We start from the raw sequence: 19,488 nt of genomic DNA on the forward strand, positions 1-19,488 counted from the left end.
TCTTGGGCTCATCTCAGGCAGTCATCACAATGTTCAACACATTATGCTTCCTGCTGAATGCTGGGAAAAGGGTTGACTCTGAAGGAAAAATCTGGTGGTGTGGTGGTGGTACCTCAAGACGCTTCTGGCAGTTTCCTTGGATTTAAACAGCAGCACCTTTAGAACTGTATAAGGCTATGCTGAAATGGTTGAACTACATCTGGCTCAGAATGCCAGCCAAAATATTTTTTTTCCAAGTTGATTGTGTGAACCGACATTATCTATCTGCAGCATTTGGCCTTAGTGCCTGGAACAAATGTCTAAACATATTCCAAAAAGTACAATTTCAAAGAAAAAGGAAGAAGAAAAAGAAGACAAGAAAGAGAAAGTTTATGGACTTAAGATGGTGCTGTGATTTCAGTTGTACAAAGCCTTGGCATCTATCAAAGACGTTTGATAGATCAGTTAAAGGTGCAGGCTGTTGCCACATTTTTTCTGCCTATAATACTGTTACACGCCTTTCCGCTATTCCTACTGGTCTCTGGGGCACTGTCTGGAAAATCAGCAACTTCTGATAATCGAGGTGATGACACTGGGTGGCTGTGAATTCAACAATACTTTCCCAAAAAATTATCTACTTTCCTCCTCCTCTTGCTTATGCACATAATTGAAAAAGCAAGCCATATCTAGTTTAACAAGATAAAGTGAACAATCTGGATGGTTGTTCAGCAAGCATAACACTGCAACTGATTCAAAACATCATCATAACAGCTGGGTCCTCCAGTGATGATTTCTTCAAGCAGGAAGACTCAACTCAGAATCCACTAGATGGCGCTCTCTCTGGATTAGAAACTGAAGACACATTACCTACAACCACAGCTTCAGACGTATTGCATCCTGTGCTTGTTCCATCAAGTGAAAGAGAAAGAACTCCAGAGGAAGAATCTTCCCACCATACAGGTATCAGAACCAATAGTGAACTGTAGAATTAGATTTTCATTTGGATTGTTTGCTTTCATTTCCTGATCCAGGTTTCTGGAGAAATGGTGTTTAACCATACTTAAAAATAGAACTTTTAGTCACGGGGCGGGGGGGGGGGCGTTGTGAGTTTCCTTTATTCTTCCATATATTAGAGATGTGAGTTCCAAATTGTTGAGAGTTTTGCTTTTCGCAGCCATTCCCCCCCCCCCATAATTTTTAGTTACATTTTAAATAGATAGGTACAATCTATTATCAGTGTCAAACATACCCCAGATATGTCATACCGATAAAATTTATGTTTATACCATTTGCTAGTAAACCTATATAAATATCTAAAAGTAGACCGTACTGGACTTGATGGGCCAGTGGGCTGACCGAATATTAAGGATGTGCCGTGTGTGAGAACACAGAGGTATAAATCAAGACCACTTTGCTGTCTGGTTATTCTGAAGTTATCTGTGTTTTATCCCTGTTGTGGCAATGCAGCAGCTTGAGTTGTATTGGTTGCCAGACATTGCCACAGTATGCAAATTGAAGAATCTGGGTTTAAGCTGATGTAAGCCTACTGAACTCAGTGGAAGTAGCTGATTCTGTAAGAAGACTGAATTTTCATCCAAGCATTTTGGCCAAATTGGTTTGTGCATTAGTCATTCTATCCATTTCCACATAGAAAGAAAAATTATATAAAATGATAAAATTATGCCTCTTCTTGCACCAACTAGTGATTAGCATGCCAACTCAAACATAGGGAGCTGCCTTATACTGACCACTGGTCCATCTAGCTCAAGATGGACAGTCTGCACTGACTAGCAGCAGCTCTGCCAGGTTTCAGACAGACTCTTTCCCAGTCCTATGTGGAGATGCTAGAGCTAGAGATTGCATGCAAAGCAGATTCTCTGCCACTGAGTCAAGCTTCTACCCCATGTAAGGTTTGAACTATACTGATTCAAATAACCACCTCAGTACAGTGACACTTTGTTGAGGTGAGAGTTCTGACAGGCAGAATGGGCTTCCGTATTGATTTCTGTTGAGGTGGCGACTCTACATGCATAAATAAGGTTTCCATCCTATGGTGAAACAATTGGGGAAGCCTGTTTCCATTGAGGTTCACGCACAGAACTTTCTGAGTCTCTCACTATCTACTAAACACACGGAAATCCAAAATACTGAGTTACTGATTCCTGCATTGTTTATCATTGCTACAATAGTTCTAGCCTTCAATGAAAGTGCTGAACATGAAGAATCACCTCAAGATCAGTTATCCGCAGTGGGCAAAGCTGGGCGGAGTAGTGGTTCTGCCACAAACAGAACGATCCTTGGTGTCCTAGAAACACTTATTCCTCAAAGTGAGAAGCTTCATGACAATGAATCTTCTCAGACAGGTACTGCCTGCAGGATGTTAATGTAACCTTCCTATGTTCAGTTCTGTTTCTCTTTTATGTCAGCGAATAGGAAGGCTTTTATGTCTCAGCGAGAAGTCCAGCCTTTATTAGAACTGTGGTCTGACGCTTCTCCATTTGGGGTGAAACATGGTCTTCAGAAACGGAAGCAATTTGTATTGTGGTAATTGCACAGGGGGACGCGGGTGGCGCTGTGGGTGAAAGCCTCAGCGCCTAGGGCTTGCTGATCGAAAGGTTGGCGGTTCGAATCCCCGTGGCGGGGTGCGCTCCCGCTGTTCGGTCCCAGCGCCTGCCAACCTAGCAGTTCGAAAGCACCCCCGGGTGCAAGTAGATAAATAGGGACCGCTTACTAGCGGGAAGGTAAACGGCGTTTCCGTGTGTGGCTCTGGCTCGCCAGAGCAGCGATGTCACGCTGCACACGTGACCCGGAAGTGTCCTCGGACAGCGCTGGCCCCCGGCCTCTTTGAGTGAGATGGGCGCACAACCCTAGAGTCTGTCAAGACTGGCCCGTACGGGCAGGGGTACCTTTACCTTTACCTTTAATTGCACAGGAGGAAAGCAGCAGCCCCTCCTATGTCACGGTTCTGATCCAGTTCCCCTGCCCCTTACATGGCAGCTACATTCACAGAGCTGCATCTCACATATATTTTGGCCTTCTTACTACCCTTTAAAGTGAATTCCTAGTATTCCAGTATTAGGGCACTAAGATAATCATGGCATTCTGACAAAACCTTCCATTAATAATGGGTTGTTAGCATTCCCAATAATGGATGGCATTACCGCCAGGCCATGGAGGCCTAGCCACCAAACGGCGCCATCCCTTCTGCAGGATCCTACGCACATTTCTCTGTCCTGCTACCTCAGTCAGTGTTAAAGAATGGTGGACCCATGTTCTTTTGCATCAGAGGCACCTAAGCTTTTTAAAAAGGTAGCTTTGAGAAGAGCCACTATTCCATTCAAACAGATAAGTCACATTTCAGCATCTGAGTAGGGCTTCATATCATATTAGTTTTATTTCATCTTGACACCACCACCCCAATATAATTCAATCTCTGACACCAAGAATATTAGTGTCAGAGTGCTTTACACACAATTATTTTGCTTGCGCCTCTGTTGTGTAGATGCAGCCCATTACTGTTGTTTTAGCATTTCTTCAAGTAGAAAATACTCCACATTTACTGTAGATAACCAAAATTATCTACAGTATTTACTAATTTGTATTTCTATTGCCTGCTTTGCTGTCACAACATTGAAAGAACAAATTTGTTTTTACAAATACTTGGTAATTGTGCCATAAACAGCATGTGTCTATGAGGAAGTCAAAATACCTCCTTTGCAAGCTTATTTCTTTTCTTTTTTTAGAAACCTAGCTGTCTGCAAATAAGAAATGAACAAAATATGTTGTCTTCATACCATTTAACTAAAACCAAAATCATTTTATAGCTGTGGAATACAAAATGCTTGCTTCACATGTACATAATAATGGCTAGATAAGATATTGTTTCAAAGGATTTAACTAAAATGAATTAACTGAAATATGAACTGGTTATTTTTTTATTGAAAAATGCTTATACTAAAAGTGTAATAGAGAATCTTGACTTAGTGACAGATAAACAGACCCCTAAAAGGCACCCTTTTTTCTTGCGTGCCACCAGTGTAGTTGGATTCATATTGAACTGCAAGATGCATGTAGAATAGACAGTGGTTCTGCATATATTAAATTAACAAATACTTCACCACAAAAGCAGATAATGGGATGAAAGTTGAAGAATCCACTCAAGGCCCACCATCTCATGGCATATATCCTGAATGGTCCAATGAAGAAAGATACCCCACAAACTCATCCAGCAAAGAGACACTACCTGAAATTATTCATCCAAGTGAAAATGAGCAAAAAAATGAATCCATTTATACAGGTATATCTCAGAAAAGTTCTATTCAGCCCCAATCATTATTATTTCCTACGAAGGGTGTAATCCTGAAGTCAGCATGAATCAGGATTGCAGCCTTAACTATTGATAAATCCTAAGAAAATTATTTACTCTACATAACATGGGCCTGATAGTGAAAATGTGGTATTGATTCAGTCATCATTGTAGCAGTTGTGGTCTCCACGGGTAAGATTAACCGTGAAGACTGATAATCATGGTATATAGATTAATGAGATCCATCTTGGTGGGAGCAATGAAAATTGATATCCTACAAAAACATCTAAAAATGGAATTATGCCTGGTCTCATTTCAAGTGTAAACAAGCATGAAGAGGATTTGGAAATCTCTCATACTAGGAAGAAAAAGAAAATTCGGCATTGTTAAACTTTTCTACACTTTTTAAATTCATTTAATAAATGTATAGTCACCTTTCAAAACAACAACGACAAAACTTCCACAAGATGACTGACAAATATGTAAACTCAAGATCAAACAATAAATTTAAAAACAATTTAGAAAACCCCAAATCCACAAGAAAATAGTAGCAAGCTTGCATAGCACATCAGTAAATTTCTAAGCAAAACAGAAATGTTTTTGAAGTCTTCTTGGGTTGAAGTCCTCTTAAAGATGAAGCCATGCATACTTCTTTGGGAAAAGAATTTGAGAAATGTGGCATGTTAGATTGGAGGTTATTGTTTCCCCAGATGGAATTTATTACTTTGTCAATGCATATGGAGTTCAGTCTTAACCTAATAATTAATACTGCTTAAGCCTTAACCTAATATTTTAATTGACTTCACCTAAAATTCTGATAGTGACCGTAAAGCTAGATAAGATGGGCATCAAATAATTATGAGGAGGAAACTGCTAACATAGGGTATTGTCTAACTAAATCAAGAGCTGATCCACGGAAATGAATGGATTCATGTTATTCCAGTCCACTGATTTTAATGGGTCTATTCTTTATCAGGCTACCATTCGCTACCATTTGTTGTCTTTAAAACAGATTCAGACATTATTATAGCAGCTGTTGGAATGAACTACAAAGATTCCTCTCATGATTCACACATGTAGGCTAGTTTATATCCTCTTGGGCAGTGAAGGCAAATTTATTGCAGCTAGAGAAAAAAACCATGAAAAGGTTTTTTTAAAAACCCACCTATTCTTGCCTTTTCTTCTTTTAGACTGGGTTACTTTAGTCTTCCATTGAGGTTGATGACCAAAGGCCTATGTTGACTTGATCTGGACAAGTATTTATAAATACTCCAGAGTCCGGCAAAATGAGTCCTATGGCAGAAAGATTTGCTTTCCCAGACAAGAGGCTTCAAAAGATTCATGAAGCAGAGATGGTTGTATATGATCTTGGCTGGGACAGTGACAATAAATACCTTGCAAATGCATCTAAATTTAATTAGCCACCTAGAATCATTCCTCAGAATAAAAAGTGAGTAAAAAGGAAATGCCACATACAGGTACAGGCAGTGATTCATTATCATTAAATATTTTAGCTAAATTAGAAATAATAATAATAATAATAATAATAATAATAATAATAATAATAATAATAAACACCCCATCTGGTTGTGTTTCCCCAGCCACACTGGGCGGCTTCAAGCAAAAGATTAAAAATACATTAAAACCGTCCCTAAACAGGGCTGCCTTCTGATGCCTTCTAAACGTCAGATAGTTGTTTATTCTTTGACATATGGTGGGAGAGCGTTCCACAGGGAGGGCGCCACTACTGAGAAGGCCCTCTGCCTGGTTCCCTGTAACTTTGCTTCTCGCAGTGAGGGAACCGGCAGAAGGCCCTCGACGCTGGACCTCAGTGTCCGGGCAGAATGATGGGGGTGGAGACACTCATTCAGGTATACTGGCCCTGTTTTCTGTGTAGATTTTATAGCCATAGAATACGTTTTGGATAGAGCTATAGTTCTGTCTCATCTAAAACGGCTATTGTGGTTACTGATTTCCACTTTCCATGTTAGGGTTAAGTAGAATTGCACTTAGTGAAGCGCATGTGAAATCAGAGAATTCAAAACTGACCCCGCCATCTTTGTAACAGCAGTAGTCTCCAGTGATAGCACTGACTATGAAGATTCCGGTCGGGATACAATGTTGCACAGTGAGCATTCTGGACAGGATAATGAAGAAAAACATCTCACAAACACATCTGGAAATCATTTGCTGCCTGGAATTCTTCATGCAGCTGAAAGTGAGCATGAAAATGAACATTCAGACACAGGTATTGACTGGAAAAATAGTAAAATCATTTTACTTCTTTTTTCAGTAATCTCTCTAGATAAATTAGAAGCTATCTCAAACTATGTAAAGATGTAATCCTGACTCCATTTAAATAAATGGACTTTCACTAAACACAGGAAGCATGGTGTGATGAAAAAGTATGCACAATTTGTTTGCTGCTTGAGATTATCTCCTGCCTGAAATAACTCTTCCAAGTTGAAGCAGTCTTGAAATGGAAACATCTCCTTGGGTGTCTTCCAAGTACAGGAATTCTAATGGCTTTTAATTCTTCTGGTGTTCGATGAAAGGTACTTGAACTGTAAATCATAGTAGGTAAATGCCATCAGACTAAACGTAATTATACTTAAAAACCTGATACGATATTGATTCAATTCAACAAAACTTAGCACTTAGTAAGAACTGATGAAAAGAACGATACCTATGTAACATTTGAAAAATATTCAAACCATCATTACAACAGCTGTTGCCTCCAGTGATAATGGCAAGCAGGAAGACACCACACAAAAACCACATGCAATGCATCCTGGGTGGGAAAGTGAAGATGAAGATACCACAAACACAACTATGGATAATATCCCACCTATAATTATTCTTTCAAGTGAAGGAAAGCATGAAAAGGAGACACATCATACAGGTACCTCCCAGGAAATAGAACTTTAATAAGTTTGCAGTTTTTTGTATTATTTTTCAAATGTACTGCATTGTCACCCTACTCCATTTGAAGAGCTATCCCAGCTACTCTCATTCTCTCTGCCAGTTGATAATAAAGTTCCATTCATTTGCAACAAAATAATGGTATTCATAACCCACTTAAAAGCAGGGTCAGTAATTACAGGAGATGACTCTCCATACTTAGCCTTCAAACCCAGGTGTGTGTTTTTTTATGAGTCACTGTTAGAAGGTGGGTGTATAAATGCAGAAAGTACAGAAATAAATTGCCATAACTGTGACTTTCAGGGATGACAGTGACCACTGACTTAGCATCAGTCAGATGAATGGAGTAATTTAGTGGTGGAGTAGTAAGGACAGGTAAAATACAAATAAATCTAGGGCTGAAGGGCTACTTGGCATTACGCCTCCAAGTTACAAAAACAAAACAAAACTGTACTTGAATAGTCTTGTAGAGATACAATTTTTTTTGTGTTAAACCAATCTGTTTCATTGAAATCTTTTTAAGGAAATTCTGCCATCAACATGCCCTTTAGGGATGCTGATGGGCTAACATATGTATTATTTAGAAAGAGTCAGAAGCCTCCCAATACATAACCATAGAATTATAGAGTTGGAGGGGACCCCCAGAAGCCATCTGGTCCAAGCCCCTGCAATGCAGGAATCTCAACAAAAGTTTCCACAACAGTTGACCATCTAATCTCTGCTTAAAAACCTCCAGTGAAGGAGAGTCCCTCATCTACTAAGGGAGTCCGTTCCACTGTTAGGCTACTCCTATTGTCAGAAGGTTCTTCCTAATGTTTAGCTGGAATCTCCTTTCTTGTAACTTGAATCTATGTGCAGTAGAAGGCCAGGTAATGTGCCTCTCAGTAAACAATTTCGTAATAGATTACATAAGCATTGTAATAAATGAATGAATGATCTAACTATATTGTGACAGCTGTGGTCTCTGATGGTGGTAGTGACCATGAAGATTCTACTCAAGAAGCACATCCTGGCCAGAACAATGAACACAGGCATCCTTCAAACACGTCAACAGATTATTTTGTACCTGGAATTATTTCTTCAGTTGAATACGTGCATGGAAATGAAACTTCACATATAGGTACAAGCAAGAAGAAGAAAATTCAGATATTCTCTTTGTTACGTTCTAGATGAATTAGGCTGCTGTATTGAGCTAGATAACAGGTTGCAATTTTAATCTTACTGAAATCAATTACAGTGGTACCTTGGGTTACGAACTTAATTCGTTCCAGAGGTCTGTTCTTAACCTGAAACCTTTCTTAACCTGAGGTACCACCTTAGCTAATGGAGCCTGCTGCACTGCTTGTGCGCAATTTCTGTTCTCATCCTGGGGCAAATTTCTTAACCCGAGGTACTACTTCCGGGTTAGCGGAGTCTGTAACCCGAAGTACCACTGTATAGAAATTCATTGACATTAAACAAAACAAGGAAGATGCTCGTGTCATGATAGGGCACAATGGTCTGTAATTGACATGAGAACTGGCCATGCAATCATAATATTTAAACTTGATTCCAGCATCATTGGAATAGCAGTGGTCTATAGTTAAGGTGGGACGCGGGTGGCACTGTGGGTTAAACCACAGAGCCTAGGGCTTGCCGATCAGAAGGTTGGTAGTTTGAATCCCCGCGATGGGGTGAGCTCCCGTTGCTCGGTCCCTGCTCCTGCCAACCTAGCATTTCGAAAGCACATCAAAGTGCATGTAGATAAATTGGTACCACTCCGGCGGGAAGGTAAATGGCGTTTCCGTGCGCTGCTCTGGTTCGCCAGAAGTGGCTTAGTCATGCTGGCCACATGACCCGGATGTTGTACGCCGGCTTCCTCGGTCGATAAAGTGATATGAGCGCCGCAACCCCAGAGTCGGCCACAACTAGACCTAATGGTCAGGGGTCCCTTTACCTTTACCTATAGTTATGGTATAAGCCTTGAACATCCATTTTTCATTCATGCACACAGTAAAGCTTTTAAGTAACAATAAAATACACTGCAAATATCTAGAGATAACTTGCTATTTAGTAGTATTCCTCTATCAGAAAGTTAGAATAAAAAGAAAACATTCCATGTAACTATAAAGAGGAAGTGTGCATTTTTGTTTTGTTTTTGTTTTTTCATTCTGTTGATATATTCCAAATGAATTATATTCCTTTTGTGTCCTGGTTTGTAAGGAAACTAAATTTGCATTGAGATCCACTAAAATGTGGTAATGGATATCCATTAGCAATACTAATTTTAAAAAATTAAATGCGATGCTAAGCAAATCATGTGGGATGTAGTTCTGCAAATGTTACAGAACACTTAACATTAACCCAACCCAACCATCATTATCATAGCTGTGGGTTCCAGTGATGATATCAAACATGAAGTTGCTACTCGTGATCCAACGGTACATGATATACATCATGAATCGGGTAGAGAAGATGATTATTCTACAAACAGCACGAAGGATGAAGTACCCATCGAAGTTATTCCTCCAGCTGGAAACAATAACATAGATAATTTCTATCATACAGGTAGTTGTGGCAGATCCATTCTTAATTATGTGGTGATTGGTGATGGTGTGGGGAATCACATTGCTCACAACTGGATTCTTATTTTCAGTCAGTAAATATAGTTGAACATGTAAGGTGCACAAGAAATGTAATTGCATGTAAATATGAGTAAAGCTGAGAACATTGCGCAGTGAGTTATTGGGAGGGGAGTGACTTGCGAAAGCCATCATTTTGTATTTTAACTCGTCCAAACCTAAGTTCATCATTGATTCACCAAACAGCTGTCATACACAACGATCATGAAGACTCAACTCAACAACCATTACCTCCCATTCATCAGCCAGGCTGGGATTCTGAAGAAATATATCCCACAAATACTTCTAGAGATGGTATACCGATGGGAGTTGATTCAGATAGTGAAAGCAAACAAACAGGTATTGCGCTGAGTAATCTATTCATTTCATCACAATGTATGAAATGAAGCACTGTTTTTGAAACAAAGCATTTGTCGTTCTTTAAATCTGTACCCCGCCTTTCCAGCAAATGGAAATGTTGATTAATGTCTAGATTTTAAGGTTGGAATTCTAACCTAAGAATATTATTTGTTCCTTTTAACATAAGGTTGCTGTTTTTGGGCAATTTGAGAGGGACTGATTCTTTGGGATCGATGTCTCATGCTCTAGGAAATCCTCTGATTTTAACTTTTGAATGTTAGCTCTAGCCTCTGAGAGTTGAAAGTGCCCTATGGGGATATTTTTAAGCAATGATACATGACAAGGACAAGTGATTTGTTCAAAATAGGGATTAGGGCATAAATTGTACTGAGGCATAGCCTTCTGAAAATTAGAATTAAAAGTTCTCTCACTAGAGGCAAGCTTGCTATTCCTTAATAATAATAAGGAACAACTCCTGTTCTAGGAGTTGATTTTATGCAAACCCCATTTAAAGGAGATGTTCCTCCCATCAAGTTTATATAGCAGGCTCCAGAAAAAACAGGCCTGGCAATATAGACAATAGCATTCATTCCACGACACAAGAACTTGATAGTACCTGACAGATATTTCTATGCTGATGTTTTGTTTTGTTTTGTTCTCAAGCTAGTCTGTAGGGCATAATGTCCTTTGGTTTAAATTTCTGATCATGTAGAACATAAACTGAGCTTGTAGAACATAAACAAACAAGATATACAAATATGGTTCTGAAACTAAGTCTTACATTTTAATTATTTATATCTCATTCATTATGATTATTATTTGCATATGCCAATCACCCAGCGTCAAATAATGATGTTTGCTGTGATGATCATTTAATTATGACATGATTTATAATAAAATTAGCCCAAGTTAAAACCTGTAGAAGAGTTGAAATGAGTGTGTGAGAAAGGGCGTGGTGAGTAGAGAGCAGAAGGTTGAAGAACGTGGGCTCTCATCCACAACTGACAAGTACTTGGCTGTAGCTCATGAATAGTTTTCTCTTCCATCAAAAGTATATAACACAAATTGTCAAGTTGATGAAATTTTCTGCATGCCTAATCAACTGTCAGTGTCAGCTGGTGATGTCAGATGTTGGATCGGAAAATAAAACCAAGGGGGAAGCCAGATCACTGTCAAAGTCTTTTGGAATTTCTGAATTGTAGCAAATCTGGCATCCCAGCATGTTGTTTGGATAGAAATATTCTGCTGGTAGAGTAAGAAGTCAGTGGATCAGAGTGAAAAGCAGCTAATAGTTTTGCTATTTTTACAATCTCAATTCATTTACCATTGCCATAGATGTGGCCAAAGAAGATTCAACCCCAGAACCAGTGAGGCAATGGGGTCATGAAGACAAATACACGACGAAATCAACAGCAGATGTCTTAGTTCCTGGAATTGTTCCTCGAAGAGGAATAAGTCAAAAAAATAATACTGATCATACAGGTATTCTGTAGAATGGTGGTGGGATTCCTTTTAACCCTGTCTATCTTAGGTGAGATAATCTCATGTTGTTAATTTTCATGTCTATTTTAAAACAGACACCGAAAATTAAATTGCATGTAACCTGAACTTATATAAGGTTGAGGAACAGAAACTAAATTGTTACCTTGGCCAGGACCTTATTGGTAAAACGAATGTGTTGAAGTTGCTACTTGGGGACTGTACCATGTGGAGATCACCTCATAAAATAATGTCATAAAATCATTTGTAAGCAGTTGCAGCCTAATGACATTTCCATATCTTTGAACTTCAGTTTTGAAATTTCCCTGTCAAAATTCCTTGCTTAATATTCTTTAATTGTGGCTAAGGGAACACATGTGATTGTGATAACCATGACCATTTTGATAGCCATCAAGATTGTGAGAAGTACTTGTCTGTTTGCCAGGCACTGCAGGTTTACACAACGTAAATTTGTTGAAGGAGTATTGCATTTTGAGTTGTGATCAAATTGACTGTTTCCCAAACATATGTTATTTTTTTTGCGGGGGGGGGGGGGCGGGAGAGTATGATATGTACAGGGGAATAATTTTCTAAAACAATTTAGGTCATGATTTCTCTATTCCGTTCTCCAAATATTTGCATTTATTGTTTCAATTATGTCATTTTGCTATCATGTGAAGCTAATGATCCTTCACAAAATGTATCTATTATGCTGTCTGCTGTTACATCTCCTACTTGAGAGCCTAGTGATGTCTTTAAATACTGTCTTTATGTCAGTATTAATGCCAAGATGTAAGGTTTTGCAGGATCCTTGCTTAAACATGGCAGTGTGTTGAAGTTTTTGGTGTACTTTAGAGACTCGTTTCCTTCCTAGTTTCAGTGGCTAGTGTTTCTTTTTAGGTAGACAATTAGAGATCTCTTAATATCTGTAGTAAGAGCTGATATATTGATTATTCATTTCACTTTGTTGTTCCTGGCATATTCTTGGGCTTTCCAAACTGCTGGTGTGCTTTACATTTCTTTAATATTTATCTCTGTAGAGATAAAAATCGGACTGAATTTGAGCCAGTGGGTTTGTTTAAGTTTTGAAAAAGGGAAGGAAATGACAACCCCTTACTTCCCAAGCGTGGTGCGGGTTAATGGGCTTGTTAGCAGGAGCCATGCATGAATTTTATTATTAGACAATATTTCCATGTGTACGCACACTCTAATGTGGCATCTTTTGCCAAATGGTCCTTGGATCCAATGTTACTTTGATCTGAGCTGCTTCTGGCTGTTGATCACTTGAGTCTCTGTCCATTACTACTGGAAGGTTTCATGAGCAGATCAGAAACATTGCAACCTTCCCTATTTTGTTCTTTTTAAACTTTCAGTATAGAAGGAATTTTGTAAAACAAAAAAACAAAGCGGTTTTAATTCTGCAAAGTTCAATGTTAATTGATAGTTAATAGTTAATTCAACCATCATTACAACAGCAGTAGTCTCAAAGGATGGAACCAAAACTGAAGAATCAACACAAGATCCACAGTTACATGGATTGCGTCCTGAATGGAGCACTGAAGATGAGCCTCTTGTAAATGGCACTCAAGATTATGTATTACCTGGAGTTTTTCCTGAAATTGACAGTGGTTCTGACAGACATCCATCATCGCCTACTGCCAGTAAGAGTTATAAATTCCAGGACCTTCAGCTAACCTTTACTTTTCCATACATCAAAATCCTGGGGAAATGTGGTGTGGAAACAAATAGATTTTAGATGGAAATCCCACTGTGATTACATTCTGTTCATTTCATGGCTTCTTGCAAAGATGCATGATCAAACTCTGATTTTAATGAATGCGTTTGCACTAGTCGAAGGAAGGTGTGTGATCGTTTCTCAACAATCTTTCTGTCTCTCCAGTTTTGGAGATTAGTTGATTTTTCTCCCTTTTCTCACTTATGGGAACTATTTTCAAATTAGTAACAGATTAATACATATTTCTATAAGTATCACTACAAACAATTACACATAGCAATATTAGCTAACGTCTGCGGTGTTTGCATGAATTTGATAAGTATATGTGGTGTTATGGAAAGGCAGTTTCACCCTGATTGCTACAGGGATACTCTTCACAGAAGAACTCAAAATACAGGGCTAAAGAATGCAATAAATATAAACCAGCTGGAAATTTAAAAGAAGAAAGCATTTTATCATGGTTTGGAAAACTGATTTTAATTTTCATAGAGTAATGGATCCCCCTTTTCCCTTTCCTTAGCATAGCCTGCCAGTATTTTACAAGAGAAGGCTTTTTGAAATGGTTGGCAAATAAGGTGTGATAGGGAGAAACCCAAATGAAAGCTCTGAGGAAACGATGGTTTATATGGAGCTTAAGCACTGCTGTATCCTTGTACTTTACCATTCCCGTGTCAAGGAATAGGGCCTTGTTATGAAACTCAACGCACCTGTGTTTCCTTTGACAATATCATGTATTTTTTTTGTCTGTGAAAACTCAAGGGCTCCAGATTTATATAACACAGCTCTAATGTTTTGTGAGTAATGCATGTTTGTTTGTTTTTTATCTAGGTGATAACCCAAATGACCCGAAGGGGTCCGGAAGAGGGACACACATTGACCAGACAGGGGAATCGCCAAAAAGTGAGCCACGAATGGCTATCATACCAGGTTGGTGTCTTCACTTTTACCATTTATGTTTATTATAAAGTCCTATTGGTTTGTGATTGCTCCTCTCACTGCCACCACTGGAAGTGGTGAGCCTCTAGGTCAGTGGTTCCCAATCTTTTTATGGCCATGCCCCACCTCAGCATCTCTAAAATCCTGATTCCCCACCCCACCCCGGTGACATATAATTCTTATTATTTAAGAAGTGAACTCCTATTCACATGGAGGAAGCTTAAAAGGCCATTCACTGTTAATAACTCGTTCTCAAATTCCCCCGTGTGGGGCGTGTGCCCCACTTTGGGAACCACAGCTCTAGATGCTTTGCATGTAGAACTTCTTAGGTTAAATCACTGAGAAATTAAGTTAAAGGTTCAGTCTAGGCAAGACCATCACCTTACATTTCAGGATCTTCTGCCAGGCAGACAAGGAAAACACTTGGTTACATAGGCCACCAGATTCATTATAAAGTGGCTTCATTTTTGTCATGTATTTGCAAGGTCAGTGTAGCAGGAAACAGGAGGGAAAGTCTCAGGAACTTAGTTATCAGTTCTTGGGGAGCCCGGGGGCAAGTCGCTCTCACTGGTCTCCCTCAGTGTCATTGTTGCTTGTTGCCACTGCCAGACAGAGCCTGTGAGGAAGCAGGAGGCAGCAGCTACTACTGTTTCTTTTCAGCACCATCGTTGTTTGCTATCCTATCTGGGTCAGAGATGGGGAGTCCAGGGGCGGGGGCAGGCACCTGGCTGAACCCACCTTTAAAAATAATATTGCAGCACCATGCTAGTTCCTTGCAAGTATTTCCTTCATGCAGCCTTGTATGTGGATACACAGCCTTGTGGAGAAATCTTAGCATAACGAAGGAAGAACCTGGAAACAACCAGCAGCCATTTTCTTAGTCACAGCAGTGCTGTGTACCAGCTGTTATGATCCGGTTTCTGTATGCTTCCCACTTCTCACAAAAGAGTCTCCATACAGTTATTTTTGCCTTTTATATGGGCATGCAGGGGAGGAAAGAATATTTGTGAGCCAGACCTGAGAGGAAACCTCACTCTGTTGCTTCATACATTGAAAGAAAACAATAAGCATGGGTCCTTTAAGGAAATAAAGTGGGGTTATTAATGATACTATGTCAACTACTGTGTCAACTCTCTATCCAGATGACTAGCCAGTAAAAGTTTCCATGTTTTTTCCCCTCCCTCGAACTTCCACCCACAGATTGGCTTATTGTAGTTGCTTCTCTCTTGGCACTGGCATTGATACTTGGTGTTTGCATTGCTGTGAACAGTCGAAGGAGGTAAGGAATGGCTTTTGTAAATTTCCACTGGTTAGTGCCAGAACTTTCTTTTAGTCTTGTTGCTGGGAAATTCCAAGATCCAAGATCTGACATCTTTAAATAATACAAAGGAGAAAGCAGCTCCTTCTTTCAAGAGATGTCCATTGAAAAGCACACGTCAAGGCACACAATAGTGCATTTATACAAAAGTGTGGCTAGTAAATATTTAAATAAGTAAGCAATGAAGGAACTTCTTTATGCTTCTGAATATCTTTTAACCTTGCAACTATAATAGTTAGCTGGTAATCAGTAAGTTTAATTTTTTCTTGTTTTTATAGTGGGTGTCTGGATGGATAGATAGATGAGAGGGAGAGAGAGGTTGTCAACTATGTATTTTTAATGTGTTTTTCCCCTTTGACATGAAATTGCACTATACAAGTATTTTCCTAAAGGATGCTCAGTCCTGCATGTGGGCATCCCATAGGCATCTAGGTGGCCACTGTGAGAGCAGGCAGGCACAGGAGGGATGGAGCTCTCCTTTCGTCCTATGCAACCAGCATAGAAACCAAGTAGGCTGCCAAAGCAAGGAAGCCCTGTCTTCTGGGCCCAGCATAGAAATGCAGTAGGTTAGAGGAGAGATGGAGCTCCTTGTCCTCCTCCTTCCAGCTCTCAGCACAATAGTAAAAATTGCAGGCTTGTAACTTTTGTGGGCTTCTTTGCCACGCAGCAAAGCACCCACCTGCCTGTAACTGTAGATGATCCTATACTGTTAACCCATTTTGAGTCATGAGCGGACAGCTCTCCACTGACTGTGGACTGAGAATTACTACCTTGGCTGCAATCTGCATTCCAGTCCTATCAAAGTCATGTTACTTCATTGTTGTTGTTTTTATCTTATCTACCACACAGAAGGTACTTTTCAGAAGTATTTCCTGCTAGTTTGTAAGTTGATGCATGGATCTAAGTGTGGACAAAAATGTTTACTAATTAATGATAGTCTCTGACCTTTCATAGCTGCTGTTTTCTTCCTTTGTCTTGAAAGAAGCAGACAAGCACAGACCAAGCATGATCAAATGCAGATAACATTTCCTTTAAAATGGTTCAGTCTGGAAGCTATAAATCAAAATGACATCCTAACTGAAAACATAGTTTTTCTTCAAATATCACAAGATTAAATACTGCATGCATACTTGCAGGTTTCCCATAGGCATCTTGTTGGCCAAAGTTGAGGGCAGGATGTTGGACTTTTCTTATGTTTTAAAGCTTTGATTAACCCAGATAGAATCGGTGAGTTTTACTTCACTTTTTAATGTGATTGTGTGCTTTGACATCCCATGTTTTTCCCTTTCCATTAGATGTGGGCAGAAGCAAAAACTTATTATCAACAACGGCAAAGGAGGCATAAATGAGAAAAACAAGGGTGGATTGAATGGAGAAGCCAGTAGATCTCGGGAAATGGTTCATTTGGTGCATGATGAGAAGCCAGAAAACCAAACAGATGAATTCCAGGCAATTGATGAAACGCAGAACCAACAAGAAGTGGCCTTGAAGAGTGGCGTGTAAGAGAGCTGCGCCAATCCAATTTCATCAGAGGTGAAGAAGCAAAAAAACAATGCACGGAACTGGGACTAGAACTCACAAATGCAATGAGCTACTGATGTCTTTGAAGCATAATTAAGCATACATTTTCTTCTTTCTCTATTTTTAATGGTCAGGTACAAGATAAAAATGTCGTGTTTCCTCTGCTCAAGATTGCTTAATTTTGCCCGGTTCAGATGGGCGACCACCAACATCACCCGTCTCCCAATTGTGGTCTACTGTTTGATAAGGCAGAATACCAACTTCAACTTAGTTCCCCTAACTTGTGCAGCTTTCCCCTCATTATATTGTAATGGAGTCACCAGGATCTCTAGCCAGTGCCTTTAAGGCATTAAGGTACTGAGCATAACCTTGAGGCCTAGAACCTCAATATTAATTGCAATGGGAGACTTCAGAACAGAATTCTTATTTGTCACTTAGCCCTGAAGGATTTGTCATCTTTTTGAATCTCACTCACTTCTTGATATTTGGAATTGTGTGCTGAAGTAATTGAATACAGAAAGACAAATTTATCCAAAAATTCCAGGAACGTCCAGTAACAATTTTTAATAGGGTGGAAAGGCGAGTAAGAATAAAATTGATTTTATAGCAAATAAATTTTTATTCTCTATAATCTAAATAATCTGTGATGTTGTTTTTGCATTTCAAAGTTGCATATCTATTGCATGGTTCATAGTTGGAATATTTGTTAAAAGTATTAATTCAGCTCCATTTGACTACACCACATTTAGATATAATGGATGTACAACAGTAGATTTTCTATGGGATCCTTTGTATGTTTCCAATGAATTGGGGGTCTGAATCGAAACCCTATATGTCTGGGTGTTGTGTCTACTTCAAATAACTCTTTCCATTTTGGAGTTCCATGCATGGCTGCCAGCCAATGTCAGAAACAGCACATGTAACTCCTAGTTAGTTAGATGGTTGGGTGGGGTGATGGCACTCATAAGTTGTATCACAGCTGCTTACTAGGAAGAAGGGGAGGCTGGTGCAGTGCAGACACACTAGCAGAGGTGCCAGATTGGCTCTGCTGGTACATTTGCACCACACTTAACTCTCCTTTCCTGAAAGCAGCAGCAATGTGGCTGATCAGAGGTCAGGTGAGTGCCATTGCTGCAACACCCTGTCTGCTACTGGTAGCTCCAAGAACCATTCAGAGGTCCAAGAACCACACATGTACAGCATTCCTTTGCATACACATTGCCCATCCTAGCAGGCCGTGTGTGGGCAATAAGTTGCTTTTGTGCATAGCAGCACTATGGTGGTGGTTGCACTCTGCTGAGAATATGTTCCTTCTTAGGAAACTAGCATGTACACAGTCCATTCGTCTCATATTACCTGAATCATATTTGCAACATGATGTTGGAGAGGGGTTTTAACCTTTCCTTCAGACACTTCATTTGATTGCACCGGGCACATAAAAATAACCACAGCAGTCTCCATATGCCACTGAGATGAATAGCAAATGATCGCTTCCTTTCCAGTAGAAAGCTATAAATGGCCTGTTGGTTACACATGACAAATGCTATGAGAAATACAACTCACCTGTAGGACTAAGAAGAAACTAACATAAAAATCTCTGAGAAAATCAAACACAAATATTATGAAGCTGAATAACACTAAATAGTTGCAAATATATCACCACAGTTCCTTGTTCTTCTTATGTCCAATTTTCTTAAGAGACATATTTTTTAAAAAAACTAAAAACTCCTAATTACTTCCTAATTAACACCATGCACATTATCATACCAATGCAGAAATGTAGGCCTGTTTGTGGAAGGAGTGTTCCATGCATCAATGCTACAGCTCGGGGTAAGCATTGACATCTGTACCACATTGTTAATCTGGATCACACTACACTGTGTAGACGAACATCAGCCCTCCACCCTGCTCTGGCTGTTTAAACATGTTTGCACCTTGTCAGATAATAACACTACGAATTGTTTCTTATTTTATTCACCATTGCCACTGCAAAATCCTAGTTTTCTTTACAATCAGAAATGCTATGGATTCCTAGCAGCATACCCTCTTTTTGAACCCACCTTTTAAAAGCCCCCACTCCTGTGGATTCTTTCCAAGTGGAGAGAACCATTTTTACTGTTTTAGTGTCATGTGGGAACAATTAGAATGTCATTCATTCTCTCCCTTTCCAAGGCACAGTGGTCTCAGCAGACGTCTTTTAGATGTCCTTGAGTCACTGGCAGAGGATTTTCTTCTAGCCAGCATGTTCAAACAGCTGTGGCTTATTTATTTCATTGCTCTCCCCCCCCCCCATTTGTATCAGGGACACTGGTGGTCTCCAAAAGTTATAAAC

General features: G+C 39.5%; 1 protein-coding gene across 26 annotated transcripts in view; it reads left to right on the forward strand.

The window, feature by feature from the left end:
* Positions 1-17,796, forward strand: part of CD44 (CD44 molecule (IN blood group)) — a 67,215-nt gene extending 49,419 nt beyond the window's left edge. For 7 of the 26 annotated variants that reach the window (XM_083425312.1, XM_083425289.1, XM_083425313.1 and 4 more), the window contains 13 exons: positions 751-939; positions 2,169-2,342; positions 4,106-4,276; positions 6,354-6,533; positions 7,014-7,187; positions 8,163-8,327; positions 9,575-9,757; positions 10,015-10,167; positions 11,503-11,649; positions 13,122-13,307; positions 14,210-14,308; positions 15,518-15,596; positions 16,931-17,796. In XM_083425312.1, coding sequence (XP_083281438.1) covers positions 751-939; positions 2,169-2,342; positions 4,106-4,276; positions 6,354-6,533; positions 7,014-7,187; positions 8,163-8,327; positions 9,575-9,757; positions 10,015-10,167; positions 11,503-11,649; positions 13,122-13,307; positions 14,210-14,308; positions 15,518-15,596; positions 16,931-17,138 — 2,108 coding nt within the window. In that variant the 3' untranslated portion in view covers positions 17,139-17,796. The remainder of the gene's footprint in view (positions 1-750; positions 940-2,168; positions 2,343-4,105; positions 4,277-6,353; positions 6,534-7,013; positions 7,188-8,162; positions 8,328-9,574; positions 9,758-10,014; positions 10,168-11,502; positions 11,650-13,121; positions 13,308-14,209; positions 14,309-15,517; positions 15,597-16,930) is intronic. The other 19 variants (XM_083425300.1, XM_083425302.1, XM_083425306.1 and 16 more) reach the window with 13 other exon arrangements.
* The last annotated feature ends 1,692 nt before the right edge of the window (positions 17,797-19,488 follow it).

The sequence above is a fragment of the Podarcis tiliguerta genome, assembly GCF_965153285.1.
Source record: "Podarcis tiliguerta genome assembly, chromosome: 1".
NCBI lineage: Eukaryota > Metazoa > Chordata > Lepidosauria > Squamata > Lacertidae > Podarcis > Podarcis tiliguerta.